The sequence below is a fragment of the Nycticebus coucang genome, chromosome 24 (assembly GCF_027406575.1).
Source record: "Nycticebus coucang isolate mNycCou1 chromosome 24, mNycCou1.pri, whole genome shotgun sequence".
Taxonomy (NCBI): domain Eukaryota; kingdom Metazoa; phylum Chordata; class Mammalia; order Primates; family Lorisidae; genus Nycticebus; species Nycticebus coucang.
In genome coordinates, this window is record NC_069803.1 from 13012593 (window position 1) to 13036885 (window position 24293).

The window sequence follows — 24293 nt, forward strand, 5'->3', positions numbered from 1 at the left end:
ATCCAGAAGGCAGGTCACACCTGGAAATGGCTGGGGACCATTACTGCCTGAAGGCAGAGGGAGAGGTTGACAGGAGACAGCAAGCGGACTTTCCACTGCAGCTCCAGGCCTTAGCCAGGTGGTTCTTCCTTGGGGGTTCTTACGACCTCTTTTCTCCCAGCGGAGCCTCTGCTCTGCCAGCCCTTAGCTGATGGGAGGAGGGAGAAATTCATGACTCCTTCCCAGCTCTTCAAACCAACAATTTTGGTCACAGCTCAGACTGTTAGGTCTTTACACATCTGAAAGTTAGACTTTGACGTGCTTGTTTTTCTTCCCCAGTCTGACTCACAGAATGAGTCATAAGGAACCTTGTTAATCTCCACAGCACTGAGGCAAGCAATAGCACGGACAGAGTGCTTCTTTTCTGGGGGAGGACAGGGCTGGCTCTGCATCCGCAGCCGCCTTCCAACAGCCCCACCACTGTTAGCTGCTTCAGCCTGGCAGAAATGCTGGTGGGAGATCAGTGATTTGTCACTGGGGCATCCACAGATTTCTCTCAGGCATCTCTGTCTCTGTGAGGCACCTGAGAAAACAGAATACTCAAACCTCTCAGGCTAAATCAAGCTTTTGTGAAGGATCATGCTCCCTGGAAAGCTATGCTCCTAGGAGCCCAGAGTCTTAGCAGCACAGAATTCTGGAGCAGGGAGTCGGAATTGGCTATTTCTCCAGGTGGGAGTTATATTATAGTTATTCCCCTAGAATTTGTGAGAGATTTCTACTTGCCTCTATTGGTACAGCTATCAGAAGTTACTCAAGCTCTGCTGACCCCCTCCAGGGACAGGTGAGAAGGAAGCCTGGAGAGGCCAAGGGGACAAAGTCCAAGTCTCCAGCAATCCCTCTCCATGTGCCCAGTCCTGACTGCTGAGAAGAGGAATTCACAAACCATTATCCATTCTCTCCATAACCATCTACTGGGCATGAAGACTTGAGGTGAGGTGTGCTTCCCACCCTAAGAATCTCTTAGCTCAGTGGAGGAGCAGAACCCACACAGGGCAGGGAGAACAGGTCAAAGCTGGGGATGTCCCCAGGTGTTGTGAGCACAGAAGGGAGGAAACAGCTTGAGAGGAGGTCAAGTAGTTAAAAATATCAATAATGCTGCCCCTCTCAACCCAAGAAGAAGAGTAGGTCAAAATCTTAAAGAATTCCCCTGTTGCTGTTCAATGGTACAGCTAGGAGGAAGATGTCCCCAAGGGGCTGAGATATAAACTTGGAGACTTCTCTTCCTCAGGCCCAGGTTGCTGTGGTGAGGCTGGCCTTCTCCTCTCTGGGACCAGCTCCATTCAGGAGCTCTGTTGATTGGCTCCAAGACCACCTTGCCATTCAACAACCACTCAGAAACGAGATCACATCTTTGTTCACTTTTTGCTCAGCATAAGAAGAGGAGCTCCTTGTGCATTCAGCAAGTGCTCATAGAGGAGCTACTATGTACCAGGGACTGGAGCAGGCTGTTAGAAAGAAGGGGTGAATGAGACATGGCCCCCAAGGAGCTTAAAGGCAGGCACACCACTTCAGACTATGGTGTGACTACAGAAATGGTGTGAGGACACAAAGCAGGGAGCAGCTAACTTGGCCCTGGGGGAAGCAGGGAAGGCTTCCTGCAGGAGGTGTGATGCAATTCCGGGCTCAGAGAACAATAGAAATAGACCTTCAGAGAGAAAAACGTGAAGAAGGCACAGCATGAACTTTTGAAGAACATCTTGTTTGGGGAAAGTGCTTACAGTGTGTGAAATAGCAAGAATTTCACTATAATTTGAAATGAAGTGAGTTAGCTCCTGTGTGTATTATAAAGGGCTTTGAATAAGATGTCACTGAGTTTTATTTCACTCTATTTTAGCCTCTTCTAACTTTCGAGAAGTACATGCCCATAGTTTGGTGAGATATTTCCCAGCTGTGTTAACTGACCAGCATATACTCTCTAGAAATAATTATTTAACTTGACCCTTCTTGTGTTTACCTTTTCTGAGCAGCACATTCCTTGATTTTTTCACTATTAGATTGCACCGTAGTCTGACTGTTTATGTTCCCCTAAAGTCCATATGTTGAAACCCTCATCTCTGGTGGGGCCTTTGGGAAGTGATTAGGTCATGGGGATGGGGCCCTTGTGATTGGATCAGTGCCCTTACAAAAATGACCCGAGAGAGACCCATCATCCGTTCCACCATGTGAAGTCACAGTGAGAAGGCACTATCTATGAAACAGAATTCAGGCATTTACCAGACACTGAATTTTCCAGCAGCTTGGTCTTGGACTTCTCATCCTCTAGAACTATGAAAGATAAACTTCTGTTGTGTATAAGCCCCTGGACTTTGGTATTTTGTTATAGCAGCCTGAATAAACTAAGACAGACAGTATCTATTAATTTCATACGCTGAAAATTAAGAATTTCCTTTTCTCACATACCTGTATACTGCCCTGGGACAGACATACCCTCGGACACACACACATACATCTGCACACACACATACGCATGCCCCCATTCTCCCAAAATGATTTAATGAGCTATGGGTGAATCAATATCTGGGGATTGCATTCTTATGACTATAAACACATTTTCAGCTGATCATGTAATGCCTTATAATTACATTTGTTTTTGATCAACTGATTCTATTCTATTTATTCTAGAGTTAATAATTGTTCATATTCTTTTCTTGGTCAGTTTCCTGGGTACCTATCAACAATTGTATCCCCAAACTGTGCTGGAAATATAACTCTCCTTTTGAGACATTCAAACATATCTAATATAAGTTTTATTTTTTCCTTGGAGACATTCTTCTAGAGTCCCAGCTTTGTTGGCTTTATTGTTTTCTAGAGATGTTCTGTTTTTGTACGTGTTAGGATGAAGACTTGCTTGGAGGATTGGTGGCTATTGTTCCTTCCACAGTGAAATTTATTGTACTTTCAGCTAGTCTGAAATGTTCAGATCAATCAATGAAACTTCCTCCCAGTCTCCCTACTCATTGCCAACCAATAACTCCCTTGATGTGTAGCTACAAGAATGTGGCATTAGACATTGTCTTCTAGGTCACAAAGGACTTCATTTCTTTTGATGAGTCAGTGTTCCTTTTGCAAAGAGAATGACAGAGGCCCAGAGAGTATTAACGTGTTGCTGGAAATCCCAGAGACCAAGGTCCAGTCTCCTTTCTAGCACTGATTTCTGACTTTCATATTCAACATCCATGAAATTCTTTTCCAGCTGATCCTGGATAATGGGATAGGTGAGTAGCATATCAGTGTAAAGCAGTTCCACACTATCCCTTGCAGGAGAAAAAGTGCCCTCTAAGCATGTTCGCAGTATAGACGGTTATCCTTCATTTACCAGTTTAACTTCCACAATTTACTTTTTTTTATGGGCATTTAACTCCTAAACGAGAAAGAATCATGTGGTCATATTACTTTTACATCCATGAACGTTGGCTACCTGCAACAGAATTTCCATGACTTCTACCCACCTCCTCGCTGCCCAACCCCAGGCTGTGTCAACAATAGCAACACCGTGTTCAGAAAGGAGCCCACAGAGGTCAGGTCAGAACCACTGTAGAAGCAACACTCTTCACTTTGTTTTGGGCAAGCCAATTGTAATCACCTTTCAGACCTCTTGGTTTCTCTTGATTCTTCTGAAGTTTGAGTTTCAAGATTGCAAAATGGTACCACTTTTGGTAGTAATCAAAGCATCTCCATTCCTGGTCAGGCTCCATTAGACTCAACCCATAGTACAGAATCAAGCAGAAATGTCAATGATCTCAATGACCATGTACCAGCAAGTATAAGCAGTGATGACAGGAGGTAGGAAGCTCAGCATCAGAGTGCTTAGAAGGAAACAGAGGTAGCTAAGGGCTGGATAGGTGCCCTTAGAAGAAGAGGACAGAAATTGAGATCTCTGTGAGATACCGCAGGTGCGTGAAATATTTAGTCATACGAGGTTGAACAATTAATTTTGTAAACTCATCCTAGAAAAAGTACTACACACTTCATTGCTGAATCTCATTACAGTCCTCTTTAAAGTACTTTTCCTTGGGACGCTGTGCACTGACCTAGTGCCTTGTCCACCCTTCAAAGCAATTTTGAACTCTTTTCCTGGAATGGCCATCAGAGCTGTCATCATACAAGGTCTGACAATTAAGTTTCTGAACTCATCCTAGAAAAAATGCTACATATCTCGTTGCTGAATATCACTGCGTTCACCAAATGGTCAAAGAGAGTACTTTGAAGGTGACCCGTAGTAATATTCAACAATGAGTTACATAGCATTTTTTTCTAGGATGAGTTCATAACTTTAATTGTCTGCCCTCAAACTCAGAACCTTGAGCATGGAAACATTTAATAAATAGCTGTAAAGGAGATTTGAATACCTACTCCTGTGTGCTGTGTGCGTGTGTGTATACGTGTGTGTGTGTTCTACTAACCTAACTCCAAGAGACAAAGAGAAAACAGAAGGTCCCCTGATCACCTCTGGTGGGGGTACTGTGCTGATGTTTGTACCTCTCACATCAGGAACTGTTGTTGCAGTCACCAGCTGCTCAGCCAACCTCTCAACTGTCAAAACAGCCAGAAGAGTTTACTAAAGGGAGTCGTAACTACAAAAAGATGCACTTCAAACCACGAGAAAAGTGAGCTTTTCTCACCTGGATAATACTGGATTATCCTCACCTAACTCTTCCTGGACCTTCCTTATCCTTCTACATATAAGTACACTAGGTCAGGTATCTCGTCATAAGGTCCTTCACATCTTGTCCTGTTCCTTTGAGGCACCTCTCATAATTATTATTCGAGAAATGAGTGTAATTCTTAATTGAATTTTGCATCCCTCCTAACTCTGCTTCCTGGCTATCACCTTAAGATTATATTTATTTGTCAAATGAACGAATGGCCATTTTGCATCTAAAATCTCTGTGATGCACTAGCAAATACCCAACACATACAGTCCATTTTCCTTTCATTGTCAGGTCAGATTTCTTCCTCTGTATCTTTGTTTTGAAATCTAAAATCCCCAATGACGAGAGTAAACAAGAGGCTGGGCACTTCACAGAGAGGCTGGGACATTTCTGGACTCCTGGGTGCACTTAATGCATATGACGACATTTGGTGGCCATGATGACTAAGCCTCTCTTTAGGGCTCATTGAGATTGTTGAAGATTTCTATTTAGAGTAAATTTAGCTGTAATGACAGCAGCAGTTGTCACCATAACAGCTAACTCAAAGAAGCAGCTTTCATGCAAGGAACTGAGTGGCTCCATTTAGTCTGTTTCTCTTGCCTCTCTTCATACTGCCCAGGTAGGTCCCTATATACCTTCTAGCACATTCCTTGTCCTTCCTTGTGTTGGAACTCTCTGTCACTCCCCCAGCTTATATGATCACACCTTATTTGAACTCCCATGTCCCTTATGTAAAAGGTCAGACAATTAAGTTCTTGAACTCATCGTAGAAAAAGTGCTGCACACCTCATTGCTGCATATCACTATGGTCGCCTTCAAAGTGCTCCCCTTGGCCATCTAGTGATTGTATGATTTTCAACAATGAGACATATAGCACTTTTTCTAGGATGAGTTCTCACACTTAATTGTCAGACCTTGTATGCTGACAGCTGTGATGGTTGTTCTAGAAAAAGAAGTCCAAAATTGCTTTGAAGGGTGAACTAGGTGCTAGTGTTGGTGCATAGCTTTCCAAGGGGAGTACCTCTAAGGTGACTGTAGTGTTATTAAGCAATGAAGTGTGTAGCCCTTTTTCTAGGATAAGTTTGCAAAGCTAATTGACTTCATATGTGCTTAACAACATAGTCAAGCATTCATGCTTTTGTCCAAAAAAATAAGTGACATATGGCAGCTGAAATGTTCCAGGCCCTGTGTTGAGAACAGCTGCAAATACTCCCCAAATGCACCTTTCCCTATTATTTCACAGACAAGTCATTTGCTCTCTGGATTTGTGGAGAGGTTCAGGGTGGAAGGGAGGGAAGGCCATATCTTGTGCAGTTAATTTCTAATGCACTCAGAGTAGGGTTCAATCACGGAGTTGATAAGTGATGTTACCTCCACTTCATGACTACTCAACTCACCATGTGGGACATGGTGCTGACTACTCCAAACATGAAGAGAATTGATAATAAATAAACCCATGCAGGAAATAAGGACAGAATAAGCTTAGGCAGAAAATAGCAAGTAGAAATAATTGTAGGGAGCTAAGGCTAGATAATACTCTTTTGGGTTCACACAGCACTTTTCCCGTAATACCTCCAAAGAGGAAGTTTTAGCTGCTGCTCAAGTGTGACAACACTCAGTGATGTGCTGAGGTGCAAAAGACAACACATTCCAGAGAAGGCCCCATAGGTAGGAAAACACAAGGAGAGGGAGAGGTAATGCTAGAGAAAGAAACCCAGGTGGAAGGTGGGAGTGGTCAGAGTGGGACTACAGAAGCACCGGCCACACAGGTCACCTTGCTCTGGGCCACTTGATTAGTTCCCAGCTGATTGCCCTTGGGAGAGTACCTGGCGTGAAGGCTGCTGAGTGACATTCCAAGAAAAGGTGACCTTTGCCCAAGAGGGACACTCATCCCCAATGTTAATGGGCCAGACCAATCAGATAGTCCTTCCAGGCTGGCTATCATTCCAGTCACACTGAAAAACAATTAGCAGGTGGTACTTTCCCGCTTATAAAAGCAGAGCCGTGCAGTAGCAGAGTGAACGCCATGGTGGCTCACGCCCACAAGGAACAACGAGCAGCGTCCTCTGAGTAGGCAGACAGCTCCCCATTGCTAAATGCATTGCCTTGTCAGTGAACGTTCAGCTCTCCAGGAGCCCTGCCGTAGCTCATGCCTGCTCTGTCTTCCTTCCCCATGTGTGCGGGGATCCACTCCTTGCTTCCAGAAACAAGTGCAATTAGCACAGGCAGATCTAAACCAGAATCGTCCTCCCAGGCAGAGCAACCTGTCACCTCTGCTCAGGCTCTTCAAGCTCAGAAGTCCTAGGAAGGAAATCAACTTTCCCCACAAAAAAATGATACTGTGATATCAGGGAGGATTTCAGTTCTTCCCACGGTCAAACAGTTGGCTATACCCATATTATGCCAGAGAAAACAGAGCACTTGAGGCTGATCCCCCCAAATGTTATTGAAATCCGTAGATTGTACAGTCTTTTTGTTTTAATTTAATTTTATTTCCTTGCTTATTTTTTATTTCTTTGTTTTGTTTTTTTTTCTGTTGATGTTGAGACAGAGTCCCGCCCTATGCCCCTGAACAGAGTGCGGTGGTATTGTAGCTCACCGCAACCTCAGACTCGGGCTGTGGGCATCCCGCTGCCTCAGCCTCCAGAAGCTGCTGGGTTTTTCCATTTGTTTCATGAGTCAGGGTCTCACTCTCGCTCAGGCGAGTCTCGAACTCCTGAGCTCAAGCAATTCTCCCTCCTCAGCCTCCCGCAGTGCTGGGATCACAGGCGTGAGCCCCTGCGCCCAGCCATGGTACAGTCTCTATGTGTTCTCTTACCCAGTGAAGTCTCTCCTGGAGCCCCAGGATGGACCAGGTCGCAGCAGGATCAGAGCAGAGAGAAAGAAGGCACCTTGATGGACAGGTTCCCAAGATTTGCTGGGATTATGTGACGGGGATATTTTTTGGTGTCACAGGAAGTAGAAATCTCTTTAGATTCCAAGCAATTAACGTTTTAAAAGACAAACATCTAGAGCTGCAGGAGTACAACTGATGAGGAACTGGCACCTCAGTGTTCAAAGCAAGGGCAGATGGGGAACAGTTATCAGCATTTGGGGTGCTGTGGACCCTTATGGAGGGAAGAGCTAGTTCCAGTGCAAAGAGACACAGGAAAAAGTCCTGGGAGGTAAAGAGGGAGGGCCTTGTTAGACCAGGATAAAACATCTGTATAAGACATGCATGAAATTGGCCAGGTTTACTGCAGTTGTGAGTGGCTCAGAGTTTGCCACTTTCTTAGTAAGGAGTAAATGGAAGGTAGTGTTAGGCTCCTCTGTAATTCGCTGAATGTGCAGCTATTTGCATTCACATTCTTGCCAGTGTTTCCCCACTAAAATGACTTCATCTTCAGCTGCATTCACCAGGTATGTTGACGTGGACAGAAGGCCCCAGAATTAAGGCAACAATCACATGTGCTCTGATTTACTGTTTGTCACCGAAGTGACATAGTGTCATAGTTTTTGTGACTACAATCCTCCATCATAAACAATGGTTCTGTTAGCCAAGCATCACGCTTTGCCCTCTGGTTTTAAGTAGGAGGGCAAGGTGGGAAGCAAGTGAAAAAATACCACCCAGGGATGGTGTGTGAGTGGTGTACAAACCACCCAGCCTGCTCCTCACCCAGGGCAGATATCATTCATCCATTAGGGACTTCCTCTTGCCATGTCACTGTCTCACGATCTTTTTTAAACATAGCCCTGAGGAAGTGCAATAAATCAGCCAGCATTGGCAAAGGAGATAAAACCTATATGCCACCCAGTCTTATTCCACTTCATTGTTTCCCAAAAGTGATTAGAACAATTATGTCCAGCTAGAAGTATCAGGATTGATTCTGAATATATTCCTCAGCATAAAAATTCAGAATCTTACTGATGTTTAGATGCTGAGATATGAGTGAACCAATTGCTCTGATAAAATCAAAACAATATTGCAGGCTGGCGACCTATAGAAGACTGAAACTGGACCCACACCTTTCACCATTAACTAAGATAGACTCTCACTGGATTAGAGATTTAAACTTAAGACATGAAACTTTAAAAATACTAGAAGAGAATGTAAATGTCTTAACACAATAACTAAGAAAATGCCAGGAAGGCTATGTTAACCAGTGTGATGAAAATGTGTCAAACGGTCTATAAAACCAGTGTATGGTGCCCCATGATCGCATTAATGTACACAGTTATGATTTAATAATAAAAAAATACTAGAAGAAAGTGCAGGGAAAACTCTTGAAGAAATCAGCCTGGGAGAATATTCTATGAGGAAGATGCCCCCAAGCAATTGAAGCGGCATCAAAAATACATTACTGGGACCTGATCAAACTAAAAAGCTTCTGCACAGCCAAGAACACAGTAAGTAAAGCAAGCAGACAGCCCTCAGAATGGGAGAAGGTATTTGCAGGTTATGTCTCCAACAAAGGTTTAATAACCAGAATCCACAGAGAACTCAAGTGATCCCATGTCAGGCTGGGCAAGGGACTCGAAGAGAAACTTCTCTGAAGAAGACAGGTGCACAGCCTACAGACATATAAAAAAAATGCTCATCATCTTTAATCATCAGAGAAATGCAAATCAAAACCACTTTGAGATATCATCTAACTCTAGTAAGATTAGCCAATATCACAAAATCCCAAGACCAGAGATGTTGGCGTGGGTATGGAGAAAAGGGAACACTTCTACACTGCTGGTGGGAATGTAAACTAATACGTTCCTTTTGGAAAGATGTTTGGAGAACACTTAGAGATCTAAAAATAGACCTGCCATTCAATCCTACAATTCCTTTACTAGGTATATACCCAGAAGAACAAAAATCACATTATAACAAAGATATTTGTACCAGAACGTTTATTGTAGCCCAATTCATAATTGCTAAATCATGGAAGAAGCTCAAGTGTCCATCAACCCATGAATGGATTAATAAATTGTGGTATATGTACACCATGGAATATTATGCAGCCTTAAAGAAAGACATCACCTCTTTCATGTTTACATGGATGGAGCTGGAACATATTCTTCTTAGCAAAGTATCTCAAGAATGGAAGAAAAAGTATCCAATGTACTCAGTCCTACTATGAAACTAATTTATAGCTTTCATATGAAAGCTATGGCCCAATTATAACCTAAGAATATGGGGAAATGGGAAAGGGAGGGGAGGGTAGAGGGAGGATGGGAGTAGGGAGGGTAATTGGTGGGTCCACACCTACGGTGCATCTTACAAGGGTACATGTCAAACTTATAAATGTAGAATATAAATGTCTTAACACAACAACTAAGAAAATGCCAGGAAGGCTATGTTAACCAGTTTGATGAAAATATTTCAAATTGTATATAAAACCAGTGCATGTTGCCCCATGATTGCATTAATGTACACAGCTATGATTTAATAAAAAAAATATTGCAAACATTAGTTATGTTTGCCTATTATGAAAAAAATATATATGAAAGGAAAAAAATCTAAAAGATGTGTGAGTTAAAGAGCCCTGCCAGGTTTGCTTAAATGCTTTCTAACCTGTGAAGAATCCAAATCCAGTTGCCGCCTCCGTTCTGGGATCCAGAGGGCAGACTACGGAAGCAGCCTCCAATGCAATTTGCAAGATGCATTGCAATTTGCGCTGCAGCTATGAGTCAGAGCCTTCGTAGGAAGGAGATGGTGCCAGCAGGAAGTGCAGGACTTCCTCCAGGTAGGCTTGAGTTGGCAGCCCCAGCAGAGGGGAAGCTGGCATGAAGGTCCTGGATGAGATGTCTGGAGGGAGGAGGGAAAGGCCACACAGTATAGGCCAAGAGACTAAAGTGCAGCAACCTCTTTCCACAGTCCTCATCCACCTCGGAAAACCAGAATGGTAATGCAGCTGTGAACCTGAACTCTCACTGCAATTGTCCAAGTCTCTTAAAAAACAAAGATATGAAAGAGTTCAAGAAACCATCAAGAATAACTATCATGGTGGTTAGAGTTCAAGAAACCATCAAGGCCTATTGTGGTGGCTCATGCCTATAATCCCAGCATTTAGGAGGCTGAAGCAGGAGGTTCGAGACCAGCCTGGGCAATATAGCAAGACACCTGTCACAAAAATAAAATAATAATAAAATAATTTTTTTAAAAACAACAATTTAAAACCCCAATATTCATGCCCTGAAAATTTCAAGCTGTGATTGACTTTAGTAATATAGTCTTCAATCTGTCTTTTTTTTGTACAGGTGAAGAAATTAAAGCTCAGGGAAGTCTAGAAGCTTAGCAAAATTAAATATCAGAACTGGGATTAAGACTCAAGATACTCGAGCCTTGGTCTGGGCATTTTTCTTTATTATAGTCTGTCTTTCCATAGACAATGGCCTTGAAAGCCTAGTGAGTAGGCGACCTCACGTAGCTCAAGAGACTTGTGACCGGTTGCCGGGTCATTGAGTTGTCACCAACTTGAGAAATATCCTTTGTGTGGAGGTCTTTCTTGGTGATGCCCTTTTAGAATCTCCATCGCCGTCCACCATGAATCACTAATGTCCGACAGCTTGGTGGCAGCTTCCGACGGAGTTTATGAAGAAACAAATGGGCCAACATGGAGAAAACGAATGGCACACTGACACCTCTGCCTCCTGAGTGAGGCATTAGGCCTGAATTATTATAACAGGAAATGCAGAACTACTACGGAAAGAAAAGGTGTGATTACTCATGTCAATGCTAAAATTGCCGTTTTTCACGAAGGGATTAATCACCAGCTGTGACACTTTCTGAGCTTGATGTAAAATACTTTGCTCCACGATTTTCACTCCCCCACACCCCAGCATTAGGATTTCTTATAGGCAATCATGTGGTCGCTTCCAAAAATTTAAAACAGCAATTTAAAAAATTCTTGTTTAGAGAGTACGTAACTCTAGCCTAGGTTTAGGAGGTCTCCTTGCAAGGACGGGATGAAGGCAAGGCCAGAGACAGTGACAGGGGACGCACTTTGAGGATAAGGGCCCTGTTAGGCCTCAGGCTTCCTAGGTAGGGACAGGAGGAAGGAGGCAGGATGGGCCAGGGACAACATAACACAGTGGGGCACAGCAGATGGGTGGCCCGATCGAGGACCTAATTCTCAAATAGCCAAGGCCCTGCTGCTCTGGCAACTGTAGAGATATAGGAATTTCTGATCTGTAACTGGGAGACAACCCTGGAAGGGAAAGCTTCAGCTGGAGATCTGAGTAAAGCTGAGGGGCACAGCAGGGCTGGGTGGAGAGACACACAGGGCTGGGGAAGTGGAACCAGGGTGGGGCACTAAGCCTGCATTCCCAGGTCAGGAGTCTGGAAACTGGGAGCTGAGTCGGGGGAGACAGAGGAGGCTCTGCAGCCAGACCAGCTCCCAAAGATGGTGGGCTACAGACATGGACTGGGATGTCTCTTGTCCCCCTTGCCAAGGCAGGGCTGAGTGTGGTGTGGATGGAGAACGTGAGGAACTAGCAGGTCAGGATACTCAAAATTCCTCCTCTCCCACTGTCTTCCTTCCACTTGGTTCTCTTGCATTGCTTTGAAACGAGATGCTCTCTTGTGCCTCCCTTGGTCAAAGTCTGAAAACTTTGTTGAATATTAGAAAATGCCATGTTTAAAGGCAAGTCTGCTGGAGAATCCAGACATGAATTTTGGGTAGGAAGACATAGAACCATATTCTTGCCCAAAGGTTTTTAACCTGGGGTATTCATGAAATGGGCTTCAGTGTGTTTATGAGTCTCCCGAATGAATATGTGAAATTGTGTGGGTTTGTTTAACTTTCTAGAGAGGAGAATTTGTGAAACTATGAACTGGAGTCATGGAGAGCTGTGCCCTGAAAAGAATCCAGACTGCCTATGTAGAGGTGAGGACTGGACACAGAGTTGGAGAGGCGCTTCTGTTGTACATCAGAGTATCTCCAATGTGTTTTCGTCACTCAAAGAACATTTGTAGAGTGAATAAATGAAAGGATCAGTGAATGAATGAAGGCTTCCTGCTCACTCAGTCCCCTTGCACTCTCACCCCACCACCACCTCTTCCATCGGTGTCTCCAGGTCTAGCTTCTGTGGGGACAGTGAATGCCCAGAGATGACCTCAGGAGCAGACAGTGGGCAGGAGCCCCGGGGCCCCAGGGTGCAGGGGCCTCGACTCCAGCAGAGCCCCGCCACTCTGTTCCCAGTGCTCCACTTCCTCTTTTCAGCAGACTGGCTGCCCCAAGCTGGTGAAATTGGCCCTTGGTGTTGATGTTCCCAGCTCATCAGTCCCACTTCCAGCTCTGAGGATGTTGTGTCTTACTCATTTTTCAAGAGAATGAGAGTTCCATGTTAGAAGAAAGCACTGATCTTCTAGAACAGGTGTCCTCAAACTTTTTAAATAGGGGGCCAGTTCACTGTCCCTCAGACCGTTGGAGGGCCGGACTATAGTTTAAAAAAACAAACAAACTATGAACAAATTCCTATACACACTGCACATACCTTATTTTGAAGTTAAAAACAAAATGGGAACAAATACAATTCACACTGCTTCATGTGGCCCGCGGGCCACAGTTTGAGGACACCTGTTCTAGAACATCCAAAAATTGGCCATTTGATTGTCAAGCCTTGACAACTGTTTTGAGTTTAACTAGTATCTGCCCTTCCCACATCTCCAATTCCTACCTGGTGAGGGCGCTGAGAGCCGGCAACTATGATGAGCAGTGATAAAAGTTGCTTTAGTTTCATAATAAGGGTGAGTACACTGGGTACTTTTTCTTCCATTCTTGAGACACTTTACTAAGAAGAATATGTTCTAGCTCCATCCATGTAAACATGAAAGAGGTAAAGTCTCCATCTTTATTTAAGGCTGCATAATATTCCATGGTGTACATGTACCACAATTTATTAATCCATTCGTGGATCGATGGGCACTTGGGCTTTTTCCATGACTTAGCAATTATGAATTGGGCTGCAATAAATATGCTGATACGAATGTGTCAAACGATCTATGAACCAAGTGTATGGTGCCCCACGATCATACTAATGTACACAGCTATGGTTTAATAAAAATAAAAAATAAAAAATAAAAATAAATAAATAAACTTAAAAAAAAAAAGTTGCTTTAACTTCATCAGTGGCTGATTAACCAATGTCATTTTCTTTCCTTCTCTCCTTTTTCTCTGTTTCTTCCCTCCATCCATCTTTCCTTCTCTTCCTTTCTTCTTTTCTTTCTTCCTTCCTTCCTTCCTTCTCTCCTTCCTTCTGTACTAGGGGCCACTGGGCCAGGGGTACAAAGTTGAATAAGATACAGGTTACAGATGTCCCTACGGTGGGGAATTGTCTACACTATCCAGAAGGTCAGGAAAGGCATCACAGGCAGAGAAAAAGCAATAATTGAGATGAGGCTTACAAGACAAACTCATGACAAAGGCCAGTGTAGGCAAAGAGAAGGGTGACCTTTGAAAATCACAAGTAACTTAGAGACGTGGTCCCAAGTATATGTCTGCTGTTAAAAGAAAAAAATGAGTCAAGAAAATGGAGCAAGAGATGAAGTTAGAGCATAAATAACAATTCAAAAGTTACCATTGATCCCGTGAAAGGAGCAATATAACTAATCCTTTCCCTTCCCTCTCCTCCCCTGCCCCTCCTCTCTTTCCCTCCCCTCCGCTTCCTTTCCCTTCCATCTAACTAGGGAGAGTGACCACTAACTATGAGTCTAAGAAAAGTCCTGGTTTCACGCTTGGGAGACATGGTGGTTGGTTTCCATGCAAGATAAGGTGTTCTTCTTTCCACAGGCCTTCTGACATGGCCCTTCTGGCATCCCCTCCCCCCATGCATACCTTGTCAGTGCGTTTCTACCTCCCAGGGAAGAAAGAAAGTGTCTGAATTAATGTTGCCAAGCTCTTAGCAGAGGGCTTGTTACACAGTCAGTGTTCCACACATTTTTTAAAAATTTCAATGTTTTGGTTGAGTTATTTGCTTTGGAACAGTTGGACTCAAAGTCACACATGTGCCCACCACCCAGACAGAGTGCACTGTGCCTGTCGGCTGCCAGTTTGCTCCTCCTCTCCTGTCCCCTCCCGCCTTCTTGCTACTTGCTTTCCATTGAGTTTTATTTCCACGTGTGCACATGGGCCTTGATCGATTAGTTCCGATTTAATATTGAGTACCTGCAGTGTTTGTTTGTTTTTCCATTTTTGTGAAACTTCACTGAGAAGAATGGTCTCCATTTCCATCCAGATTGTCACACCAGGTATTAATTTAAATAAACAAGAGAACACATATTTATTGGGTACCATGTGCCATCTTAGTACTTACTTCATTGCCTCACAACAACCCTGAAAGTTACATCCAAATTCTTATCTTATATTTACAGAAACCAAGGTTCTTAAAGATTAAGTAACGGGCCCAAAGTTACTAACAAGTGGCCGGGCTGGAATTTATATCTAGATCGCCACGCCCGTGCTGCTTCCAACTGGAACACCTGCCTGGTTCCAGGCAGCTGGAATCTTGCCTGTCAGTGTCATCTCTGGGTGAAAATGAAGGTGGCAGGTGCCCACCAGTCAGGTTGAGCATCCCCTTCAGACTCGGGGTTGGTGAGCAGCCTCTGAGGGTCAGCACAGAGACCCTGGGTTGCATGCCCGGAGGGTGAGGTTCGCCAGGCAGGATGGGTAAACCTGCATAGCCAGCCTCAGGTTCTGGGCCTCTGAGAACTCTGGGAATTTGGCGAGAGCATCATTCTAACAAAATCCAAGCGCCAAAAGAAGGAACACGCAAATGGAAACGCATTGATGGGTGAAGGAGGAGCTTACCCAAGTTTAAACAGCTTGAAATTTGCAAGATTCTCATAGAATTTTCACTTGATGTCTTTTCCCTCCCCCAGAAATTTCAGGAAAGGACTCCTTTCCTGGAAGAAAAAGGCATCTTGATATTGCTGCTCATTATTCTTTAAGAAAAAATCCTGGATGTTTTGATATATTTAAGAAGAAATAAGAAGCAATGGTAGAAAAACCCCAAACAGAAGTAGGCTTGAGTTCTAAAGCCTCCTCTTTCATTAACTAGTTATATGATTGGAGGCAACTCATGACCCATGCCTCGGTTTACCCATTTGTAAAATAAAATGGAACAAAACTAAGTTACTTCTGATAAATGTGTTTCGGTCTTCTGTGAAGGCTACCCTAACTATGCAACTCCCTAAGAGTATTTGCTGTGCCATGAGTCCCCTTTCTTCTTTCTCTCTCTCTTTTTTTTGAGACAGGGTCCTAGTCCGTTGTCTTGGCTTAGAGTGTAGTGACATTATCACAGTTCATAGCAACCTCAAACTCCTGTGTTCAAGTGATCCTCCTGCTTTAGCCTCCCAAGTAGGTGGTACTATGGGTGCCTGACATGATGCCTGGATAATTTTTCTATTTTTGATAGAGATAGGGTTCTCGCTCTTGATCAGGCTGGTCTCAAACTCCTAGCCTTAACCATTCTCCTGCCTTGGCCTCCCAGAGTACTAGCATTACAGGCATGAGCCACCTTTCCTTCTTTTACAAGCCCACATGGCTTTGCCCACATTAACGTCCCAAGTACTTTCAGATAACAGTTCATTTCTTCATAGCACCAACCACAAATTGTTATTATATATTTATAGGTTGGTTTGTTTTATACAGATTGTCTCTCCCATAAGATTTCGAGTTCCATGAGAACAGCTATTGGGCCTGCTTTGTTTACCAACACACATGGAACATTAAAGATTCTTGGTGACTGCCTGCTGAGCATATGACTCCACCATTTTCCCTTTTATTTAGCACTTACTAGAAACCAGATATTGAGCCATTGTTTCACGCATTACCATGTGGCAGGTGCCATTTGTTTTGTAGATGATATTGAGGTTCAAAGAGGTTAGCAATTGGTATAGAGCCTGCACCCAAACCACATGTGACTCACTCAGAGTCTGAGCACTGCCCCTGTGCAATATATGATCTTTGTATCCTCATTGACTTTGAGTGCTGAGCCAGACACATGGTAGGTCCTCAAGATGTGTTTATTGACTCGAGCCCCTATGTGAAGGTCTAACAGATGGTGACAGAAGTCAGTGTTTATGACCCATGGGGCTACTGATCTGAAGTTCCAGCACCCAGGGTGGATTATGAAATCCGGAGCTAGGATTGGTGGAGTAGAAAATCTCTTTCTAACAATGAGATTCATTCTCATGCCTGTGGAGAGTTTAACAGAGAACCTTTCTTCCACTGTATGAGGGTGTGACTTCAAATTTTTCTTGAAATGCACATTTTTAATTAGAATACTTTATGTGGGTTGCCAAGCTTTTGAGAACTAAAAGGACACTTGTGCCTGGGGGACAGTTGCTGAGATTGATCCCTTGGTAAGTGCATAATAAAAAATATGCAGAGAGCAACTGAAATTAAACCCACAGGGAACCCATTTTGCTCTGTCTCAAATACCTAGAGAATGACTTGGCAGCTACATAATAAAAAGAAAGAGCAGAAACAAAAAGCTACTGCCAATTTGTTTAATTTGGATTCTTTTCCCTCAGAGAATCCTTCTGAGAACCTGGAGTTGGCAGAGATGTTTGAGACGACCCCCTTCTGCAGGTGGCAGAGTGGGGCCCAAAGAAGTCAGGGCAAAGTCAAAGCAAAGTCAAACCAAGAGAGCCTGGGTAGGGCGGAAGGAAGAGAAGACGTAGCTGTGTCCTACAGCTCATTCTTCTTGTCTTCTTGGGCCCTTATGCTCCTGCTAAAGCTGGTGGTGAGGAAGACTTGGGGGAGAGAGCAGTGGGGGCAGGGGAGCTCTCTAGCAATGTGGTTCTAGCTTTGTTCAAAATAAGATTAGAAATCATTCAAAATTGAAATTACCGGGCTAAGAAAATCAGATGTCAGGAATGTAGAGTCATTTATTATTGTTTGTCTCCAAGACAAACCATCTGGTAGATTGTAGGAGAGATCCCAGGTTCTTTAGGGTTCCTTTGCTGCTCCAAAATTCTCTTCTACTTGGGCACATTGTTGTCTCTGATGTGAGAGTGGCATCAATAAGACATCCAAAAATATCCTGGACTGAACAGGAATCAGAATAATATTAATGCACCTAAAGAAAGAATAATGATTGAAAGCCAGAGGGTAATGTATTATAATATATAACTCAAAGGGCAGAATTGCCTGGTACACTCAGCTCTGTTCAGGAGGGAGAGAGACGGCATCTGAAGGATGCTTGTCCATCCAGTCACCACAGATACGGGGTTACGGTGTAGATATATTTCATAGGTTTTTTTTAATATAAAATATTTCTCCACTCTGTATCTGATTCTATGGTCACTAAATAATCTTATAAAAAACCATCAATGACCAGACATCAATGCCAGGACTGCTGAGATCTGGTTTGAGAACAGTGAAGAAATAAAGTTTGGGGGCCCCAACAAGGACAGGCAGCTAAAAATCTTCACAGGTTGTTTACAGGGATTTGCAACATGGTCAAGACCAAATTCATTCCTACCTTGCCAGCCCCGGTGGTCCTAAGCTTCCAAAGCCCTGGGGGAAGAGATCATTCTGGCTACATGTAACCCATAGGGAACCCATTGCGCTTCGTCTCCAATACCTAAAGAATGATTTGACAGCTACAGAAAATTAGAGGTCTAGCTCAGCCTGTGGACCTGTTAGGTGAGAGTCAGAACCTGTTTTTCTCTGATGCAATAATCCGTACCTTGCACGTATCCTGGCAACCAGCCATTCTTCAGCAGGTAACCCCCTCCTGTGGTCCCCAAGTGTTGCCAAGGCTGACACACACACCCCGGCCCCTGTGCTGCCCCCTGCTGGTGGCTTCTCACTCTCCCATGCTGGCTCCCTGGTCAGGAGGAGGACAGGGCTTGTCTGCTCTTTTTACTCACTGTGGTTCTTTATCTCTTTACATTCTTGTTTCTGTTCTTTCAGATGAGACCATGCCTATGAGAAGGCTTTAGAAAGTATCCCTCACGTTGTGGACGTAGTACACTGATAATTCTACTGGTACACATTTCTACATGTACACGTATCAAGATCAAAATGGGTCTCTTCTGCAGCCATTTGCCTGAAAATGGGCAAATGTCCAAGACAGATGGCCAGAGCTGAGGGTGACCTTATTTTGGCCACCCTAGTGTTTTATTTAAAAAAAAAAAAAAGTCTCAATTCACGTCTGTTAACAAAGATCTTTTCTCCTAGAGATAATTCCACTTCCTCTTTGTTCTTTTAGAAATGTAGAAAACGACCATGAAAGTTCAAATTCACAGAACATCTTCATACACTTGAAGATAGCCCTAACGGCACTTTCCAGTGTGTCACCTGTGAACAAATTTCCAATTATCTCGATTCTTATCATATAGTGTTCCTTAAATTTTACTTTGTGTCACACATACTGCTGTCTTCATTTCATTAGCTCAAAGTCTTGAGCATTTGAAACAAATTTTCTTTACATAAACAGCACAATTTGAGAATCACTATTCCCTTCCAACTCTTCGTTTTACCAGACCATTTAATGTTTCTGGACTAAAGGTGGGTATAGTCACTTTACCTCTCATCATCTTATCTATCTTATCTTGAGACAGAATCTCACTCTGTTGCCCTGGGTAGAGTGCTGTGGCATCATAGCTCACAGCAACCTCAAATTCCTGGACTCAAGCAACCGTCTTGCCTCAGCCTCCCCAGTAGCTGGGACTACAGGCATCCACCACAACGTCCAGCTAATATTTACTTATTTATTTATTTATTTATGTAGAGATGGGGGTCTCACTCTTGCTCAGGCTGGTCTTAAGCTCCTGAGCTCAAGCAATCCACCCACCTTGGCCTCTCAAAGGGCTAGGATTGCAGGTGTGCGCCACTGCACCCGGCCAGTACATTCACTTTAAAGAACTTCTCTTCAAAATTTATTTATAATGTAGTTGTCCTAATAATAACCTAGTTGTCATAGTAATAACATATTTATAATGTGGCTAAATAAATCCCTAATATGGTTAAGATTCTGGGGGAGGAAACAAAGAACACTGCACTCTCCTCCTTCCCAATGACTTCATTAGAAGGTTCTGACAATTACTCTCCATGCTGGACGCCGTGTGATCCCAGCCTATAAGCATCGTCAGTTTGTGTCCTTAAGGCAGGTGTTCATACAGTAAAACAGTGTTCACACCGGGGCTAGGGCTGCTAGGAGAAAAACAGGCTTATGTAATAAAGCTTGGCAGGAAAGCAACGTAATTCTCTACCACAAAACATTTTCTCAGTCTACTTTCTCTGTGCCATTCTGAAAAATATCAGAAATCAAACCAACATTCTTGAGTCCTTCCAAAATTTTACTCATTTGAGGCATATGGGCATGGAGCTGTATTTAGAACTAGCAACCAAAAGCCTAGGACTTACAGATTACTAGGATGTGGGTGATTCTCAGATGATTTGTTTCTTTACCCTGGAAACCCCAATATATAAAGCTGAGCTGGAATGGGTACCTGAGGCCTTGCCCATCTGGTTTCCATGTTTGTCTGCCCCTTAGGTAATATTAGGTCTCCAAGGAGTAACTGGGAAACCACTGACCCAAGCCAACCCTATTATTCTAGAATGATCTCTATCATTCAGAGATCCACAGGGAGGAAGTAACTTGCTCAAAACTTCCAGTAGTCACTGGCAAAGCTTGGGGAAGAATATAGGTCTCCTGACTTCTAGTCAAGCGTCCTTTCATTTGCAAAGCACATACGATGTGATTATAACAGATACTACTTTTTTTCTTATTCTGTTAGCCAGAATTGTTCAGCTGAGCAACAGATGACTGGATGGGAAAGTTTGCCTGCTGGAGGCAGGAGGAAATCAAATGACTTCATGGTAATTAGACAGGAGCTTTTTTCTTTGACTGAGAGGAGAGGGAAAAGTACAGGGGGAAACCAGAATTATTTCCTAGAAGTTAATTCTGTATGATTTGCCATGGTATGCTATGTGGAAGGACACTTGCCTTCCACTCATTGCCTGTGTGACCTAGAGCAGGACGTTTAACTCTGGGCCTGGGAACTTGTCTCCTCTGAGAACACAGTGGAGGCTCTGCTTAGGCCATGGGAGGTCATGCCCATCTGTTGTCTTACCCAGATGGACATAACCTTCTTCCCTTCCTTGTCTGAGTACTCCTTACGGAGCCAGAAAATCCTTAATCTTATGTGTGGTTATTTTTCTGTAGGTATTTTATACATTAACTAATTGTCTTCCTAAGTGGATATTAATTTGGAGGGGCATGAATATGTCTTTTTGCTTCTTTTAACATATATTTTGCTGGCTCTTGTTTCATTTATAATGTAGGGACCCAGAAACATGCCAAGAGTCCCCGTCTGGCATTTCCAGAAGCCCTGGGGGACCTCATATGGGCTCCCATATGGTTGGTTCAGCTATCCTTCCTCTTATCTTTGTTCAGGCCTCTCTGGATAGTACCATGTCTGTTTAGCACCACTGCATCTGCCTGGCGCCTCACATCCCTCTGCTGGGCACTGCTGTGCCCTCCTGACACTGGCCTTTACTAGCTGACAGACGCTACCTGCACCTTCTTCCTTTCTCTGATGTGTGACCGTGAATTTCCAATTTCTCCCTTTCCTTTCCCCCACTGTTTATTAGTCTCTGGGCTACTGGGTGTCTAGATAGGATTGGGACTGCACTAGAGAAGGAATAAACATCAACCAGGGCTGGGAGCTCTGACCAATGAGACAAGTCTTTCCTCCTGGGGGGAAAGGAAGTGCATTTTTTCATTCCCATAAGTGCTAGGTTACATTTCCTTAGGTAGGAGCACGCTGCTGCTGCTGCTGCTGCTGCTGTTATTTAAAAATTTAATCACGGAAAGAAGGGTGTGGGTGGATATTAAATAATAAAAGAGGTGAAATATTGCTCACTTAACACTCGTTCCCACCCCTTGGGCTTGCCTTTCTGAACTACAGAATAGGAAGCTAAAATTAGATTTCCCAAATCCACTTCCAGCTAGGGTGCTCGCTGGAGATACGGTGTGGTGCAAGGTCTGAAATTAAGATTCACAACAGGAGGTGCTACCTCCACACCTGGAAAAGTTGGGAGGGCCTCAAAGGGCCTCATCTCAGGCCCCCTGCCGTCTCTTTTCATGGGCACCAGGCCCAGTGCCTGCTTACCCCTGAGTAGTGGGCTTCAATTCCCTGCCAGCAGGTGGAATTATTCAAACAAGCTGATCACACCTTCCTGTGGGAACCATAAGTCACCTCTCTGTCATGTTACACAAAGCCTGCCTCCCACAGTCCCTGCTCGTTCACTCTGCTCCCAAGCACAACCTCCATATGGCCCCGTGTGGTGTGTAATGCTCTCCTCCCCTGGACTGTGAGTATATGTGACTAATAAACTGCCGTCAGCTTCATGTGTCCAGGCTGGTTCTACCCAGGCGTCAGTGCTCTCGCGTGAGATGCTGATGCAGAATCAGGCAGCTTTGGAGTAGCTATGTGGACAATATAGAGACAGAGGTATCCGTTCTTCTAGGGCAGCCATGGAGAAAACTTTGGGACAATGGGAGCTGGTAATGCTTGCGTCTCTTCTAGAACCATCCTGCCTCTGCTGTATCTGGCTGCCCTTTGCTCCCGGCTAAGTAGAATCTTACTCTGGCTCTCTGGATCTCTAGAGGTTCTATACATAAAGTATTTAAACTATCTACGATAGGTTCTAATGTCTGCAGCTAAGAACTGGATGGTACAAGGGGCTTAACAACGTAGGGTTTTATTTGTCTCACAAAACGTAAAGGTCCGGAAGCCTCAGCACAGAGCAGCCATCAGTTCAACGGTGGCATCAGTTTGCTTCTACCTTTCTGCAAAGCATCTGTCCCCATGGTTGCACCTTCAGCTCCATGCCTGTATTCCAAGCAGGAAAAAGAAAGTGACCGAGGGGAAAACTACAGATCTGTTTGATTTTGCTGGGTGACAAACTCCCAAATCTGGTGCCTTGAAACAACAACCATTTTGGCAGCTGAGTGTGCCTTTGGCTCTGGGTCAGCTCTGCTGATGTCTGTTGGGCTCACTCATGTGTCTGCGGTCACCTGCAGCCCAGTGGGAGCTTAGACCGTCTAGTCTGGCTCATTCATGTGCCCGGTTGTTGGCACACTGTTGGCCACGATAACTGGAGTGTCTCTTGTCCTACAGTAGGCCAGGCCGGTGTCTTCACATGGCAGTCTCTGCGAGTTCCATCATGCAATCACACTTCTGTTTCCTTTTGCATCTTGTTTGCTGTTGTGCCATTGGCCAAAGCAAGAATCACACAGAATCGAGGGAGGAAGAGACAGCCTCTGTCTTTTGGTAGGAGCAGTTGCAAAGTCAATTCCAAAAGTAGAGCAGCAGAAAGAATTTGGTCCATTCTTTTGGTCCTGGGAGGCACCAGATCAGGCCTACAAACTCTCCCAGAAATCCTCAGCAGACGTCTGGCTATGGGTCAGAGTTACAGTTGATCCTTTGATCACTGCTAATGGCAGAGGAGGCTGTGAATGTGGTTTTGTTGTTGCTTCTTTTTAATCTACTTCTCGTTCTGTGTGTAATAGGGATGAGAATGGGGATGGGGCTGGCTGGATGTTAGCGGCACCTGCCATATAGGAGGAGCATTCAGGGACCCACTTCTGGGAAACTGCATTTTCATTTCCTTCTCTATGGTTTTATTTATTTATTTATTTATTATTATTATTTTTTTATTTTTTGGCGGGGGCTGGGTTTGAACCCACCACCTCCAGTATATGGGGCTGGCGCCCTACTCCATGAGCCACAGGCACCACCCTTATTTATTTATTTTTGAGACAGAGTCTCAAGCTGTCACTCTGGGCATAGTGCCATGGCAAATCATAGCTCATAGCAACCTCCAACTCTTGCACTCAAGCGATCCTTTTGTCTCACTGTTTTGTAGTTTTAGTACAGATAGGGTTTCACTCTGGCTCAGGCTGGTCTCGAACCCATGAGCTGAAGCAATTCACCCACCTGGGCCTCCCAGAGTGCTAGGTTTACAGGCCATTCTCTTTTCTATGGAAGACTGCATGGAAACAGACACCATTGTCCCTGTCGCTCACTGGTAAAGGTTTGTCACCGTGCTGCTGTCCCTTGGGCCTCTAGTTGTTGGCTCACCAGAAAGTCAGACGCCACAGTTGGTGGAGCTTGATGTCTCTGTCCCCAAAACACAACACGTGGCCCCTACCTCCCCCTTCTCTAGTGTCTGCTAAGCACACGCACTAGAACTTACTAGAAGAATAAGCTGTCACTGCTGCCCAGTCCCCTCTGGGCACAGGCCCGAGGCCGTGGGTCCAGCATGTCATTGTCGATCCTGCTCGCTCCAGTAATTCTCCGTCTCTGGCAACCCTTATGATCTCGAGGGTCTGTGCTCTTTTTACAGGACAGCAGTCTCTTCCTTAGTATGTCTTTTTGAAAAACTGAAACATTCTCAAAGTCTGGGGACAAACTTCTGAGTGAACTGCATCTGAACTCTTCAAATTCTCCCCCCCCCTTGGTTAAATCTCAGCCAGAGACAATCATAATTGTCATGAACACAAGCGAGAGGTTTCGTTGCCTGTTGAGCAAAGAAGCTGCTTCCTCTTGCAAAAGAACCAATTCCCATTCTCACTGCGTTGGTGTTTCATTAAAATTTCCATTATCCTCTC

General features: G+C 44.2%; 1 protein-coding gene across 1 annotated transcript in view; it reads left to right on the plus strand.

Moving 5' to 3' along the window:
- Positions 1-3442: 3442 nt before the first annotated feature.
- Positions 3443-24293, plus strand: part of LOC128576217 (ribonuclease P protein subunit p30-like) — a 34568-nt gene continuing 13717 nt past the window's right edge. Inside the window, exons 1-2 of the mRNA XM_053578178.1 lie at positions 3443-3561; positions 10242-10405. Coding sequence (XP_053434153.1) covers positions 3443-3561; positions 10242-10405 — 283 coding nt within the window. The remainder of the gene's footprint in view (positions 3562-10241; positions 10406-24293) is intronic.